Here is a 16,506-nt window from a genome sequence, read left to right as displayed (position 1 = left end):
GGCAGAGAGGTTTAAGCACTAGTATTGCTTCATTCAGTGCAAAGGCCAGGGAGAAGGGAAGTTAGTGTTAAACCCTGACATGGCCTGCTGGCAGAGCTCATAATTCCCCACAGAGAACTTCTGCGCTTTCATTCGCAGCAAACACTCTCAGCCCGGAGACTCATTCTCCCTCTCATGGGCAACCGGTCTACTCTACGCATTCCCTCCATTCCTCTTCTCTCGAAGACTCTCGTGAAGTTACATCAGGACAAGGGAACCATGATCCTGATAGCACCTCACTGACCACGCCAAGTGTGGTTTCCAATACTGCAGGATCTCTCCATTCGCAGGCACATTCCCTTAGGAAAGGACCCGCTTCTGATCACACAAAACGACGGGTGCCTCCGCCATCCCAATCTTCACGCCTTGTCCCTGACGGCATGGATGTTGAAAGGTTAATCCTTCAGCCACTTAACCTTTCTGAACTAGTTTCCTGTGTCTTGATTGCTTCACAGAAGCCTTCCATGAGAAAAGCTTACTCTTACAAATGGAAAAGGTTCACGCTCTTCTCAGACCCTTGACCCTGTTTCCTGTCCAATCACGAAGTTTTTTGGACTATCTCTGGCATTTATCAGAGTCAGGTCTAAAGACTACTTCTATCAGAATACATGTCAGTGTGGTAGCCATCTTCCATAAAGGTATCGGGGATGTTCCTATATCAGTACAACCCCTTGTAACACGTTTTTTGAAGGGCTTGCTTCACCTCAAGCCGCCACTGTCTTCTGGCCCCTTCTTGGGACCTTAACCTGGTTTTGGGTCAGCTCATGAAACCACCATTCGAGCCTCTTCTCTCTTGTGAACTTCGATATGTCACTTCAGCTTGCAGAGTTAGTGAATTACAGGCCCTAGTTACCTATCCGCCTTACACTAAACTTCTGCAGGACCGGGCAGTACTCCGCACTCACCCTAAATTCATACCTAAAGTAGTTTCAGATTTTCACCTCAATCAATCCATCATACTACCTACCTTTTTTCCCAGGCCTCATTCCAATCCAGGAGAACAGGCTCTGCATACCCTTGACTGTAAACGGGCTCTAGCATTCTATCTAGACAGTACAGCTGCCCACAAGAAAAGCACTCAATTGTTCGTCTCTTTCCACCCTAACAAATTAGGGCAGCCTGTGGGTAAGCAGACACTCTCTTCTTGGTTGGCGGACTGCATATTCTTTTGCTATCAGCAAGTGGGCATTCCATTTCAAGACCATGTTAAAGCACACTCTGTGAGGGCCATTGCGACTTCAGTAGCATACCTCCGATTGGTGCCACTTTTGACATTTGCAGGGCTGCCACCTGGAGTTCTCTCAACACCTTTGCAGCCCACTATTGCTTGGACAAAGCTGGAAGACAAGATTCCATCTTCGGCCAGTCTGTCCTTTGTAACCTGTTTACATCATGACGTATCAACACCCTTCCGCCTGCCGGTGGGGTTCAGGATTCCCTCTACCAAATTCCACCCCAGTTGTTGTGCCTGTTGCGCGCCTTTGGGTACATTTGGTGTATGCTTGGACATCCTCAGCTTGGTACTCACCCGTATGTGAGGACTACCATCCTGCTTGTCCTGTGAGAAAGCAAACGTTGCTTACCTGTAACAGGTGTTCTCACAGGACAGCAGGATGTTAGTCCTCATGAAACCTGCCCGCGGCCCCGCGATGTTGGGTTCATAACATTTTATTATTTTATTTTTCGGCACTGCCTGTAGCTTTTAAATAAGACTGAAGGGGGACCCCTGCTGGCTGCAGGGTTAGTGCCATGCTGGGCATGCCCCAGTAGGGGCCAGTCAAAGTTCTGGAAACTTGACAAAAGTGTTCAGAGATTGGGCTCCATCCTGTGATGTCACCCATATGTGAGGACTAACATCCTGCTGTCCTGTGAGAACACCTGTTACCAAGAAACAAAGCAACGTTTGCTTTGTTTCTTGGATGTTCACTGTATTCTTCTTGGGTATCTTAAGGTAATTAATCCTTTTCAGAAAACCGATGGGCTGTTTTGTGCTATTTGGGGAGGGCTCTCAATGTGAGGCAGCTTTGTCTAGGACATTTGTAAGACATCTACTTGGTCGTCTTTACATTTGTTAAGCATTACAGGTTGGATGTACACGCCAAGAAAAATTTGGAGATTGTGGCAGGCATTCTTAAAGAAACCCTATCTTCTTTCCTTTAGCGTTCATATGGGCTTGGGTACTTCCCACACATCTGGATTGGTGTAGCAAAATAGGGATAGGCAAAATTAATTGTACCTTTTAATTTCCTTTCTTTGAGTCCTGCTAGATCTTTCCTTGAGTCCTCCTGGGAAATCAGTGGCTGACTTAGTTACTCTCCTTGGTTTTAAAGGCAAAAGTGTTTAGTCTCCTCCTGTGGGTAGGAGCCAAGGATTCTCTTTACCTCATTCTTGCTATCAATCCTTTGTGATCCTTTAATTCTTGTTAGTAATTTGGAGAGGAGGATTTACTTCAAGGCTTTCCTCCTGTGTTTCAGGTTTATAGTTGAATGTTAGTAGTTTGTTTTTTTTTTTCTTTAACTTTTATTGGTTTGACATAAATATACTGTCTTTGTTACTTTATCATATAAACTAGTGATGAGGTCACTGGAATACGTTTTGTAGTCTTGTTTCTGTCTCAGGGCAGAATAAGCCCATGCATCTGGATTGGTCTAGCAGGATTCAAGGAAGGGTAATTAACAGGTAAAAGTACTTTTTTCCTTAAGCTGCCTCTACCAACTCTTATATTTATGTTATAGAAACTTTAATTGTGCCTTCCTGTCCCCTCCACTATAAACATATACCCATTTCCCTATCTGGATAAGAAGCCCTGAAACTTTATTCTTCAAATCTCATTTTATATTATTGGGATTCTCCTGTTCAAGCCGTCTCCACAGAGTTATAAGTGATGTCCTTTGTTTTTTTTGGTCTGATGAATGTTTCCTGTTTGTTTCAGGGTGCTGGAAAAACAAATGTAGCTCTTATGTGCATGCTGCGTGAGATCGGTAAACACATAAACACTGATGGAACTATCAATGTTGATGAATTCAAAATCATCTACATCGCGCCCATGAGGTCCCTTGTGCAAGAGATGGTGGGCAGCTTTGGGAAGGTGAGAGAGGTGGGGAAAGTGAAGACCTTTGCTTATGTATGAGAGATGTGAGTAGCATTTGGAAGGTAAGTGAGGAGAGTAATGCTTTGTTATGCTGAGGGGTGCTGGACAGCTTTGGGAAAAGTGAGTGAGCAGGTGAAACTTTGCTCTTTGAGATTCCCTTGTGATATTTTTGTTTTATGAAAGATTTTTCCTTGTTTCAAGTCCTGCGTTCTTTTGGTAGAATACTCCCAAATTAGATGAGTGGTTGTTTGGTTAATGATAAGGTCACAGTGCATTCTGAGTGGTGTTTTTGAGGAGTGGGCAGAGTCTTTCAGGCCCATAGAAGGTGATCTGGAAAGGTTTCTACATCTGACTCTTCCCTTCTCCCTTCAACAGCGTTTGGCGACTTATGGTATCACAGTGGCAGAGCTGACAGGTGATCATCAGCTGTGTAAAGAGGAGATCAGTGCCACCCAGATCATTGTCTGCACCCCAGAGAAATGGGATATTATCACAAGGAAGGGAGGTGAGCGTACCTATACCCAGCTGGTGCGTCTTCTCATTTTGGTGAGTATCAAAGGACTTAGAAAAGCTGCTGTACCTATGCTGAGCACTTTCAGGTTCCATTCTTCAACAATGATATCCTGTACATTTTCAAATTGGGAACTTTTAAAATGTAACATCATTGGGTCATTCAAGTTTGTAAATCAGTTATGAAATCAGACCAGCAGTTTGGAAGCAATATTATATTTCTAACATAACTAATTTATTTTATTTTATTTAAGAGGTTTTTATATACCTATGCATGAAAAATCATATCGCGTCGGTTTACATATAACTTTAGTTGGAGTTACAATAAACAGGGGATTTTAACCTGGAGAAACAACTCTAGAGAGAGTCACAAAACAAGGATAGAGGTGGGGAAAGAGTAAATAATGTTAATGTTATTAACGCTAAGTAACAACAATGATAACTGTGTTAAATACTGCGGTGAGGTGTACAGAGTCTTATGGCGTGCTTCAGTTCTTCAGGGAAACGCTTGGCTGAAGGGCCAATTCCAGTATTAAAGCTGTGAGAAGCAGCTCATTGAAGTTTGTGTTAATGGAAATAGAAAATGTACTGTTGGAAGCTACTGATTTAATCAGAGGAACTGTGTTTACGTAATGTTTGTAAATACCAGAAAGTTCAGTAAGTGGATCAGATAGGAATTGATTTTCTATTTACTTAGACTGAGCAGCGTCTTTAGCTAGATTAACCAGAAAACAGGAATCTATCTTGGATTCAAGGGCTATTTTCGTTTCCCACATTTATCTCCCCTCTTCCTAATTAGCATAATTGTGATCAGCTTGCAGTTAAACAGTCCACCCAGCTTAACAAAGCTTATACATTTCCATGTATGGTTGGTCTCTGAAACCAGTGCTTTTAAAGGGGAAACATTTGTTGCATGGACAAATGGGTCCCATTACCTTCAAAGAGGTATTGCACATTAAAAACCTGTAATGAAGACTTCAGGTGAAATGTCTAAATGAGGTGTTTTATCTCTTTATAGCACATACTGTTTACTCTAACCAATCTTAGGCTGGTGACACATAAAGCATATGTCTTTATTCAGTCTATAAACTAATGGAAAGAACTGCTGCTGAATAGAAGAGACACTTGGCTCCTTAGCCTTACTGGCAGTGAGGTGCTGGGACCTATGCTGCCCGTAAGCTATATACATGTACACAAAAATATAGCATGCACAAGAAAAAGAAAAAAGAATGGTGTTTAAAAGAATAATGTTCACAGATTTGTATGCTACATTGCATACAAGAATGTTTTTGTGCACACATCCCACATCCCTATGTAACGCTCACAGGCGAAGTTATGTTTTTATTGTAAACCGGTGTTGTTTGTATTTTATACAGGAATGTCTGTATATAAAAGTTAAAAATAAATAAATAAAACATTTGCAGGAGCATTGACTGGGACCCTGATTCTAAGACTGCCAGCCAAAAGCTGCTGGTAATTCTACCAAGGCTCCTTGATTCAGAATGCAGGTAGTTATTGGTACCCAAGGCAGCACCCACTTACTTCTACCTTTCCCTGTACGTACCAGGATCAGTCCAGACTATGGGTAAAGCCCCCGTTCCAGCAGGTGGAGACAGACCAGAGTTCTGAGGCTTGCCCATATAAGGACGGAACCCACCCAGGAACCCTCAGTATTTGTCTGTCTCCAGTAGGTGGAACAGCTCACCCTTTGGCTCCCTGTTTAGCTTGCCCTCTGTAGTCTTTCTTCTTCTTTCTCTGGGGCAAGCTCATGCAAGTACATTTTTAGTTTATTTCTTAATTATAATTAAAAAAAAATAAATTTCTTTTTCTCAGTTTCTCTAACTGTGTCAGGGCAGACAGTTTTGTCTCCCTTGCTCTTGGGGTTCCTAGGGGGGCTTTGCCCCTTGATTTCTGTCAGCTTAGGTTCCCTTCACTGTGACCTAGTGTGGGTGATACTGGTGGTGCCAGTCCCTCTCCCCACGTTTACTGCTGCCGTGCCCTGAGATGCACATGCCTCGGTTGAGCCTTCAGGGATGACTTTCATGCCCCTGCTTCTGTGAATTATTTATTTACAAAAAAAACTCACTTTCACAGAATGTATATTTTATATACTTTATTTAATCAAATAAATAAAAGGCAGCAGTTTATTTTGTGAGGAGGGAGTGGGGTTCAATCTCCCGCCCAGCTCCTCAGGGGCTCCCTGCTCAGCTGTTTTTAATTACCTTAGCAGCTGCTTCCCTGCGCTATGCCACGGCCATCTTGCTGTTTAGCCTGTGGAGAGTCGGCCTCCTGACTCTCCCGCGAAGGAGTATGCTCAAGGTGCTTTTCAGGGGGTGAGGGCTCCTCTATTGAACCGCCACCTTTTAGAACTCGGGGAAGGGCTCCCCGACGAATTTCAAAGCTGTTCCTGTCCTGGGAACGTGCGTCAGCGGCGGCCATTTTGGGCATTCCAGATGAAACACTTCCTGCTTCTCCGGGGGCTGGGGATCCGATTTTTCCCCCCTGATTTGAGCCCGGTTCGCTCTCGGGGTGTGTGTGTGTGTGTGTGTGGCTCGGACCCCCCCTCACCTCTCCCGTCCCCTCCCCCCTTCCACAAAAAAATCAGCACGGACCCGTTTTTCATCGGATTTTGTGCTTTTATTACTTGAGCCTTATTTAGCAAGTTTACAAAGGGAGGTAGACCCCCTCAGTGGTTTCCCTCCCCCCTGTGCGGTCTCCTGATATGGTTCCGGACCCGCAGGGTCCGGTTAGGGTTTGGGTGTTTCTGGGTGTTCCCCCTCCCCCAGCAGACCCCTCCTCTCCGCCTCCCTCTGACCCGCTTGATTTAGGGGATATTGATACTACAACCCAAGCCCCCCTGCTGGAGGGCGAAGACCCTCGTATCCTGTGCTTATTTCAGCGGGAAGAATTGGAGCCCCTATTCCCTTCGTTCTTCAAGAGTTGGGAATTGATGCCCCACTAGATGACTCTGTGGCAGCTGCAATGACACCAAATGCGGACCCGGTCCTGGCGGGACTCAGGACGTTACCGCGTACTTTCCCATTTCACCCTATGCACCGCCTGCTTCTCCTCAGGGAATGGGAGTCCCCAGAGGCGGGCCTCCGAGTTGGTAGGGCTATGGATAAGCTATAACCCGCACCCTGAGGACTGCCTGGACATGTTAAAAATCCCTAAAGTAGATTCTTCTGTCACTGCTGTTACAAAACGTACTACCATTCCCGTGGTGGGCGCTACTACATTGCGAGATGTGCAAGACCGTAAGCTTGAATTTTATTTGAAACGCATTTTTGAGGTCTTAGCGCTCGGAGTCCAGGTGACTTTTTGCAGCAGTCTCATGCAGCGGGCAAGACTTAGGTGGATGCAACAGTTACTCAGCACCCAGGACCTCCCGTCTGCGCAGGCTGAGCGTTTAGAAGGTGCTATAGCCTATGGTGCTGATGCCCTTTATGACTTGCTTCGGGTCCAAGCTAAGGCTATGGTTTCTGCGTTTTCGGCCAGGCGTCTTCTCTGGTTACGCAATTGGTCCACTGATGCTTCTTCCAAGGCTCAGTTGGGCACTCTTCCTTTTAAGGGCAAGTTGCTTTTTGGTGAGGACCTGGAACAGCTTATTAAGTCCTTGGGTGAAAACAAAGTCCATAAGCTGCCAGAGGACCGTCCCAAACAGTCGAAGTCTTTTTTTCCCGACTCGCTCTAGTTTCAGGGGGAACCGCCGTTACGCTAGCAGAGCCCGTGGCTCCTTTCCCAGGGGAGGCATGTCCAGGTCCCAGTCTTGGTCCCATTCCTTTCGTGGCCGTCGGGGTTTCCAAGATGGCCATCAGCAACTCACTACCACTAAATCAGCTCCCCAATGAAATGCAGCCGGTTCATTCCTCCGCATGAAACTCAGGTGGGTGTCTTTCTCTGTTTCTCGAGGAGTGGGCCAGAATCTCTTCCGATTTTGCCAGGGACCTACCGGATCTATATATCGTGTCCCCTTGCGGCCTTTCCAAACGGCCTGCGGTCTGTCACACCCTTTTGAGACTTCAGGATTTGGGAGCGATCCTTCCGGTTCCGGTGCAAGGACAAGGTGCCGGCCAGTATACAATTTACTTTATTGTTCCCAAAAAGGACGATTCCTTTCACCCCATTCTGGATCTCTAAAGGGTCAATCAGGCCCTCAAGGTTCCCCGTTTCAAGATGGAAACTCTACGGGCAGTAATTGCGGTGGTCCGTCCCTGCGAGTTCCTCGCTTCCCTAGATCTCATGGAGGCTTATTTTCACATTCCCATTCGTCAGGAACATCAAAAGTTTCTTTGTTTTCAGATCCTAGGCCAGCACTTCCAGTTTCGGGCTCTCCCATTCGGTCTTGCCACCGCCCCCCGCACTTTCACCAAAGCCATGGTAGTCGTTGCGGCAGCTCTCCGTCGGGAAGGGATCTTAGTCCATCCTTACCTAGATGATTGGTTGATAAGGGCCAAGTCCGCCGCTCTCTGCATGCTTGCGGTAGACAGAGTTTTAGCCTTTCTCACATCTTTCGGCTGGATAGTCAACTACTCCAAAAGCACTCTTCGGCCCTCACAAGAGCTAGAATTCCTGGGCGCTCTTTTCAACACTCAGGTCGGGAAAGTTTTTCTTTCGGACTCACGAACATTCAACTTGATCGATCAGTTGAACACTTTCGTCACTCTTCCACTTCCCACAGCGTGGGATTACCTGCAGATTCTAGGGACCATGGCTTCCACGATCGATCTCGTCCCCTGGGCGTTTGCTCATATGCGTCCCTTACAGAGAGCATTGTTGTCCCGTTGGAAGCCGAAGTCGGAACAGTATCAGGAGATTCTCCCTCTCTCCAACTCTACCATCGCCAATATACAATGGTGGTTCTCCCCGGCTCACCTTCTCAAGGGGATGCCTTTTTTGACTCCCTCCTGGGTCATAGTAACGACGGATGCCAGCCTCTTCGGATGGGGGCATGTCTGCCAATCCCATGTGACTCAAGGTTTCTGGTCCCTGTCCCAGTCTCGGTGGCACATCAATTGTCTAGAAGCCTGAGCGGTTCGCCTGGCCCTCAAGTTTTTTCTTCCTCTGATTCGCCACAAAGCGGTCCGAGTGCTATCAGACAATTCCACCACGGTGGCTTACATAAATCGACAAGGGGGGACTTGAAGTCGTCTAATGGCGCTAGAGGCCAGCAAGCTTTTTCTCTGGGCAGAGAGGCACTTGGATCGCCTGGTGGCTTCCCACATAGCAGGCAAGGAGAATGTCCAAGCCGACTTCCTCAGTCGACAACATCTCGATCCCGGCTAGTGGGAGTTGTCAGACAATAGCGATGGATCTAATCGTGTGCAGCTGGGGTCCCCCTCACCTAGACCTCATGGCGACGCTAGCCAACGTCAAGGCTCCCCGGTTCTTCAGCCGGTGGATGGAGTATTGCTCAGAGGGGAGTGGATGCGCTGGTTCTTCTTTACGTGTTCCCACCGTGGCTGTTAGTGGGAAAGGTTCTTCGGAGAATAGAGCTCCATCGTGGACCAGTCATTTTCGTGGCCCCCGAATGGCCCTGATGGCCGTGGATCGCGGATCTAGTGCATCTCACTGCGGAAGGCCCTCTTCGTCTTGGTCATCTGCCCCATTTCCTGCGTCAGGCTCCCGTATTTTTCAACCAGGTGGATCGCTTTTGTCTAGCTGCATGGTGTTTGAGACGCAGAGGATAAGGAAGAGGTCATTGCTACCCTCCTTAGGGCTCGTAAGCAGTCAACTTCGCTTATCTATGCCCGGGTCTGGAAGGTTTTTGAAAACGTCTGCAAGGATTTGGGCATTTACGCTCGTTCCCCTTCTGTTGCGGTGATACTCTCTTTTCTTCAGCGAGGTTTCTCCAAGGGTCTTTCGGTCAGCTCCCTGCGTGTTCAGGTCTTGGCGCTTGGTTCCTTCCTGGGTTCCATTGAAGGTCGGCCGGTAGCCTCTCATCCGGATGTTGTTCGTTTTCTCAGAGGTGCTAAGCATCTAAAGCCGCCTATCCGGTCTATTTGTCCTTCGTGGAGTTTAAATTTGGTTCTTTGAGCTCTTTGTATGGCTCCGTTCGAACCTCTTCATCGTGCCACTCTCAAAGACTTGACTCTCAAGACTGTTTTCCTGGTTGCTATCTGTTCAGCTAGGAGAGTGTCCGAGCTTCAAGCTCTATCTTGTAGAGACCCTTTCTTGCGTTTTTCTGACTCGGGCATCTCTCTCAAGACCGTACCTTCTTTCTTACCTAAGGTTGTTTCGTCTTTTCATATTAACCAGTCCGTTGAACTTCCCGCTTTTTCTCCAGAGGATATCGCAACCTCTGGTGGTGGTGATCTTCGTCATCTAGAACTTAAGCGAGTCTTATTGCGTTATCTTGAGGTCACCAATGATTTTCGTGTCTCTGATCATCTTTTTGTCCTGTGGAGTGGACCCAAAAGGGGGAAGCAAGCTTCTAAAGCTACGATCGCTCGCTGGTTGAAGGATGCGATTTCCTCTGCTTACATTTGCAAGGGCTGAGCAGTTATTGAAGGCCTAAAAGCTCATTCTTTGCGTTCTCAAGCGACCTCTTGGGCGGAGTCTCAATCTGTGTCTCCGCAGGAAATTTGTAGGGTGGCTACATGGAAATCCCTTCATACTTTTGCTCGTCACAACCGCCTCGATGTTCAGGCTCCAGTCTTTGGTTCCTTTGGTCGGCAGGTTCTTCGAGCGGGACTGTCTGGGTCCCACCCTTTGTAGGGAAGCTTTGGGACATTCCACGGTCTGGACTGATCCTGGTACGTACAGGGAAAGGAAAATTAGTTCTTACCTGATAATTTTCGTTCTTGTAGTACCAAGGATCAGTCCAGACACCCGCCCGATCTTTTCTGTCCACTCGAATCTTTTTCCAGGTATTTTTTGTCTCTTTCCTTCTTATAGGATTTCTTTGATTCCTGCATCGTCTTCCTGGATTTTGCTTATAGGCACCGGAAGCATCGTTACGATGATCAGGGGTAGTTATACAAGAGCGTTTAATTTACACAGTTCATTCAATTGTACTGTTATTTGTTGGTTTAAATTACATTTATAGTTATCCTGTTACTTGCTTGCTTGATCTTATACCTTTCTGCTTTGACAATGGTTATACTGAGGGATTCCTGGGTGGGTTCCGTCCTTATATGGGCAAGCCTCAGAACTCTGGTCTGTCTCCACCTGCTGGAACGGGGGCTTTACCCACGGTCTGGACTGATCCTTGGTACTAAAGAAATGAAAATTATCAGGTAAGAACTAATTTTCCTTTCTGCTGCTTTCACCTTTTACCAGTTCTAGGGGAGAGTTGCTGAGAAGGATCCCTTAATTGTTCTGAATATCCATCTTCCCACTCTCTGGCCTTTGCTAGGTTTAATAACTACTAGAATCTGAATCGTTTGTCTTCTGCTTTTCTTCAGGATGAGATTCACCTGCTGCATGATGACCGTGGCCCTGTGCTTGAGTCCTTGGTGGCCCGTGCAATCCGTAACATTGAGATGACCCAGGAGGATGTAAGGCTGGTTGGCCTAAGTGCCACACTACCAAACTATGAGGATGTGGCCACTTTCCTTAGGGTGGACCCAGTCAAGGGCTTGTTCTACTTTGATAACAGGTACTAAGGAAAGAGAAGGGAAGATTGATGGTGTGTGTAAACTGCAGGAGTGAATTCTGCCCTATTCAAGTACGTCCATTTGGTATTTGGAAATGCAAAATGTGAAAGGGACCACAAGGCCCATCTAATCTGCCCAATTTCTTTTCCTACTGCAATACTTAAATCCCACTTGATCTCTGGCTTTAATTTCTTCACAACTGAGTATCCTCTCTATGTTTGTTCCAGACTTTTATGAATTCTATCACTTCCTCTCGGAGACTCTTCCATGCATCTTCCACCCTTTGTATGGGCAATTACAAGCACATGGGCATGCATGTACAGTGGCTTGCAAAAGTATTCAAACTCTTAAAAAGTCAGATTTGTGTGAATTACAAATGACGCTTAGATTGTTCCAGACAGTATGCTTATCCCAGGACAAGCAGGATGCTAGTCCTCACATATGGGTGACATCAGTAATGGAGCCCTATGTACGGAAAAAACTTCTTTAAAAGTTTCCATGAAACTTTTGACTGGCACCAGAGTGCCTACTGAGCGTGCCCAGCATGCCATGATATTCCCTGCCACAGGGGTCTCCCTTCAGTCTTCTTTTTTCCGCGCAGCTGTTAGCCTCGCGGTTAAATTGGAGTCCTGTGGTGATTTCACCACTTCAAAAAAGTTTGTCAAAAATTCGGAAAAACTTGTTCCACCGCAAGGGTTTCCCTTCAATAACATCGCGGTAAGTTTTTTGCCCGTATTTTTGCGGTTCCATACCGGTAATGTTTGGTCATCGCCGTTGACGGCTGTCCGGCAAAAATGGCCTCTGGTTTTAAAAAATGCACGAACTGTGCGAGAAATATGTCCATTACGGACCCGCACTTAGAATGTGTTCTTTGCCTCGGCAAAGAACACGATGTAAAATCCTGTACATTATGCGCGGAAATGACATCAAAAGGCCATCGTCTCCGCATGGAAAAAATGGAGCACCTCTTTAAAATACAGTTGCTCCCGACTGCATCGACGTCAGCCCAGTCATCGCCATCCGGATCCGTTCGGCAGGTTGTCCTGAAAAGACGGCTGCAAGGTGAGGCCAGGGATGCTTCCACCCCATCCCCGTCACCATCGTCGAAGACGTTCACCTCCGGAAGCGAGAAACATAAAGAAAAGCATCGACATCGACGTCAGCACGCCGGTGCCCGATGAGCCATCGAAGGGTACGGCCTCGCCAGCAAAGAAACCTCGGATGAGTACGGAGGCTCCGAGGCCTACAGTACCAGGGCGATCCCCACCGATATCGCTGCCGGGCACCATACCTCCTCAGGGCTCTGAGGAGGTATCTGTATCGCCATCACCGCCTCCCCCCATAGCTGCTCTGATACCATCAGCTATGAGGGCGGAACTTGACATGTACATTCGTCAAACGGTGCAACAGGCGCTTCTCGATGCGATTCCTGCCAGACCATCGACACCGATTACGCCATCGACACCAGCCCCGATGCAGAGCGATTCCTCGCCATCGATGCCGCTCGCACCATCGATTCCGCCGGAACGGCCATCGATGCCGCACCCGATGCCTTCGATGCCATTCCTGATGCCTTCACCGATTCCACTGGTGACTCCATCAGTGCCATCTCCGGATATCGTGGTTCTCCAACCAATCATGATAAAACTGGATTCACTCCTCGATATTTTATCAAAGAAACAGCCAGAAGAGCCTGTTCCAAGACCTCCTCGGCCTCGATCTCCATTATTCTCATCGATGCCAATGGAATCACCGATGGTGCCAGTTACACCACGACCACTGTCATCACCAAAGGACACAGGTACAGACACAGAGACTGAATATTCTTTGGATGAAGAAATATTATCTGAACCATCTCCTCCTGAGGACCGTAGGAAGTCTCCTCCTGAAGACCTGTCCTTCACAAACTTTGTAAAGGACATGGCGGACACTATCCCTTTCCAGCTCCAAACTGAAGTGGATGCCAGGCAAAAGACACTGGAAGTTCTGCAGTTTGTAGACCCTCCTAAGGAGATTCTAGCAGTGCCGGTGCATGAGGTATTACAGGAATCCTGTACCGCATATGGGAGCATCCAGGTTCCTTATCAGCAGTAAATAAGAGGTCTGAAGCCACTTATTTGGTCCAACCCATACCTGGTTTTCAAAAATCCCAGTTACCACATCAGTCAGTGGTGGTAGAGTCCGCCCAGAAAAAGGCTAAACGATTAAAATCTCACGCCTCTACACCACCTGGTAAAGACAACAGGTATTTGGATAATTTGGGCCGAAAAGCTTTTCAGGGATCCATGTTGGTCTCAAAAATAGCATCATACCAACTGTTCATGAATCAATACCAAAGGAATCTTTGGAAACAGGTTCAAGACCTAGTACTGACACTCCCTGACCAATACCAGGAACCTACCTGGTGCGAAGGTGGCGGACCTCACGCGTCACCTAGATAGGATTTTAGACAGTGCTGGGGAGGAACCGGCTGTCGCGGTACATGTGGGCACCAACGACATAGGAAAATGTGGGAGGGAGGTTCTGGAAGCCAAGTTTAGGCTCTGAGGTAGAAAGATTAAATCCAGAACCTCCAGGGTAGCATTCTCTGAAATGCTCCCTGTTCCACGCGCAGGTCACCAGAGGCAGGCAGAGCTCCGGAGTCTCAATGCGTGGATGAGACGATGGTGCAAGGAAGAGGGATTCAGTTTTGTTAGGAACTGGGGAACCTTTTGGGGAAGGGGGAGTCTCTTCCGAAGGGATGGGCTCCACCTTAACCAGGGTGGAACCAGACTGCTGGCGCTAACCTTTAAAAAGGAGAGAGAGCAGCTTTTAAACTAGAACAAAGGGGAAAGCCGACAGTCGCTCAGCAGCGCATGGTTCGGAGAGAGGTATCTTTAAAGGATACTAATGATGCATTAGAATTAAGGCATCCCGACAGTGAGGTTCCAATAATTAGAAAAGTAGTCCAAGTGCCTGTAACTAAAAAATTCTAACTTATCCCTATCAATTAAAAAGCAGAACGAAAATACAAACAAAAAACAAACTTTGAAATGTTTGTATGCTAATGCCAGAAGTCTAAGAAGTAAGATGGGAGAATTAGAATGTATAGCAGTAAATGATGACATAGACTTAATTGGCATCTCAGAGACATGGTGGAAAGAGGATAACCAATGGGACAGTGCTATACCAGGGTACAAATTATATCACAATGACAGAGAGGAGCACTCGGGAGGAGGTGTGGCACTTTATGTCCGGGATGGCATAGAGTCCAACAGGATAAACATCCTGCATGAGACTAAATACAAAATTGAATCTTTATGGGTAGAAATCCCTTGTGTGTCAGGGAAGACTATAGTGATAGGGGTATACTACCATCCACCTGGTCAAGATGGTGAGATGGACAGTGAAATGCTAAGAGAAATTAGGGAAGCTAACCAAATTGGTAGTGCAGTAATAATGGGAGACTTCAATTACCCCAATATAGACTGGGTAAATGTATCATCGGGTCACGCTAGAGAGATAACGTTCCTGGATGGAATAAATGATAGCTTTATGGAGCAATTGGTTCAGGAACCGACGAGAGAGGGAGCAATTTTAGATCTAATTCTCAGTGGAGCACAGGACTTGGTGAGAGAGGTAACGGTGGTGGGGCCGCTTGGCAATAGTGATCATAATATGATCAAATTTGATTTAATGACTGGAAAAGGAACAGTGTGCAAATCCAAGGCTCTCGTGCTAAACTTTCAAAAGGGAAACTTTGATAAAATGAGAAAATTTGTTAGAAAAAAACTGAAAGGAGCAGCTACAAAAGTAAAAAATGTCCAAGATGCGTGGTCATTGTTAAAAAATACCATTCTAGAAGCACAGTCCAGATGTATTCCACACATTAAGAAAGGTGGAAAGAAGGCAAAACAATTACCGGCATGGTTAAAAGGGGAGGTGAAAGAAGCTATTTTAGCCAAAAGATCTTCATTTAAAAGTTGGAAGAAGGATCCAACAGAAGAAAATAGGATAAAGCATAACGATGGCAAGTTAAATGTAAGACATTGATAAGACAGGCTAAGAGAGAATTTGAAAAGAAGTTGGCTGTAGAGGCAAAAACTCACATTAAAAACTTTTTAAAATATATCCGAAGCAGAAAGCCTGTGAGGGAGTCAGTTGGACCGTTAGATGATCGAGGGGTTAAAGGGGCACTTAGAGAAGATAAGGCCATCGCGGAAAGATTAAATGATTTCTTTGCTTCGGTGTTTACTGAAGAGGATGTTGGGGAGGTACCCGTAATGGAGAAGGTTTTCATGGGTAATGATTCAGATGGACTGAATGAAATCACGGTGAACCTAGAAGATGTGGTAGGCCTGATTGACAAACTGAAGAGTAGTAAATCACCTGGACCGGATGGTATACACCCCAGAGTTCTGAAGGAACTAAAAAATGAAATTTCAGACCTATTAGTAAAAATTTGTAACTTATCATTAAAATCATCCATTGTACCTGAAGACTGGAGGATAGCAAATGTAACCCCAATATTTAAAAAGGGCTCCAGGGACGATCCAGGAAACTACAGACCGGTTAGCCTGACTTCAGTGCCAGGAAAAATAGTGGAAAGTGTTCTAAACATCAAAATCACAGAACATATAGAAAGACATGGTTTAATGGAACAAAGTCAGCATGGCTTTACCCAGGGCAAGTTTTGCCTCACAAATCTGCTTCACTTTTTTGAAGGAATTAATAAACATGTGGATAAAGGTGAACCGGTAGATGTAGTATACTTGGATTTTCAGAAGGCGTTTGACAAAGTTCCTCATGAGAGGCTTCTAGGAAAAGTAAAAAGTCATGGGATAGGTGGCGATGTCCTTTCGTGGATTGCAAACTGGCTAAAAGACAGGAAACAGAGAGTAGGATTAAATGGGCAATTTTCTCAGTGGAAGGGAGTGGACAGTGGAGTGCCTCAGGGATCTGTATTGGGACCCTTACTGTTCAATATATTTATAAATGATCTGGAAAGAAATACGATGAGTGAGATAATCAAATTTGCAGATGACACAAAATTGTTCAGAGTAGTTAAATCACAAGCAGATTGTGATAAATTGCAGGAAGACCTTGTGAGACTTGGAAATTGGGCATCCAAATGGCAGATGAAATTTAATGTGGATAAGTGCAAGGTGATGCATATAGGGAAAAATAACCCATGCTATAATTACACAATGTTGGGTTCCATATTAGGTGCCATAACACAAGAAAGAGATCTAGGTGTCATAGTGGATAACACATTGAAATCGTCGGTAC

At 46.0% G+C, this 16,506-nt stretch overlaps 1 protein-coding gene across 1 annotated transcript in view; it reads left to right on the top strand.

Moving 5' to 3' along the window:
* SNRNP200 (small nuclear ribonucleoprotein U5 subunit 200) overlaps nucleotides 1–16,506 on the top strand; it is a 915,618-nt gene that overhangs the window by 254,288 nt on the left and 644,824 nt on the right. The window contains exons 13-15 of the mRNA XM_029604465.1: nucleotides 2,972–3,127; nucleotides 3,506–3,676; nucleotides 11,047–11,240. Coding sequence (XP_029460325.1) covers nucleotides 2,972–3,127; nucleotides 3,506–3,676; nucleotides 11,047–11,240 — 521 coding nt within the window. The remainder of the gene's footprint in view (nucleotides 1–2,971; nucleotides 3,128–3,505; nucleotides 3,677–11,046; nucleotides 11,241–16,506) is intronic.

Source organism: Rhinatrema bivittatum, chromosome 5, assembly GCF_901001135.1.
Source record: "Rhinatrema bivittatum chromosome 5, aRhiBiv1.1, whole genome shotgun sequence".
NCBI classification, from domain to species: domain Eukaryota; kingdom Metazoa; phylum Chordata; class Amphibia; order Gymnophiona; family Rhinatrematidae; genus Rhinatrema; species Rhinatrema bivittatum.
Note: the sequence above shows the minus strand (reverse complement) of the source record. Positions and strands in the feature narration are given on the sequence as shown.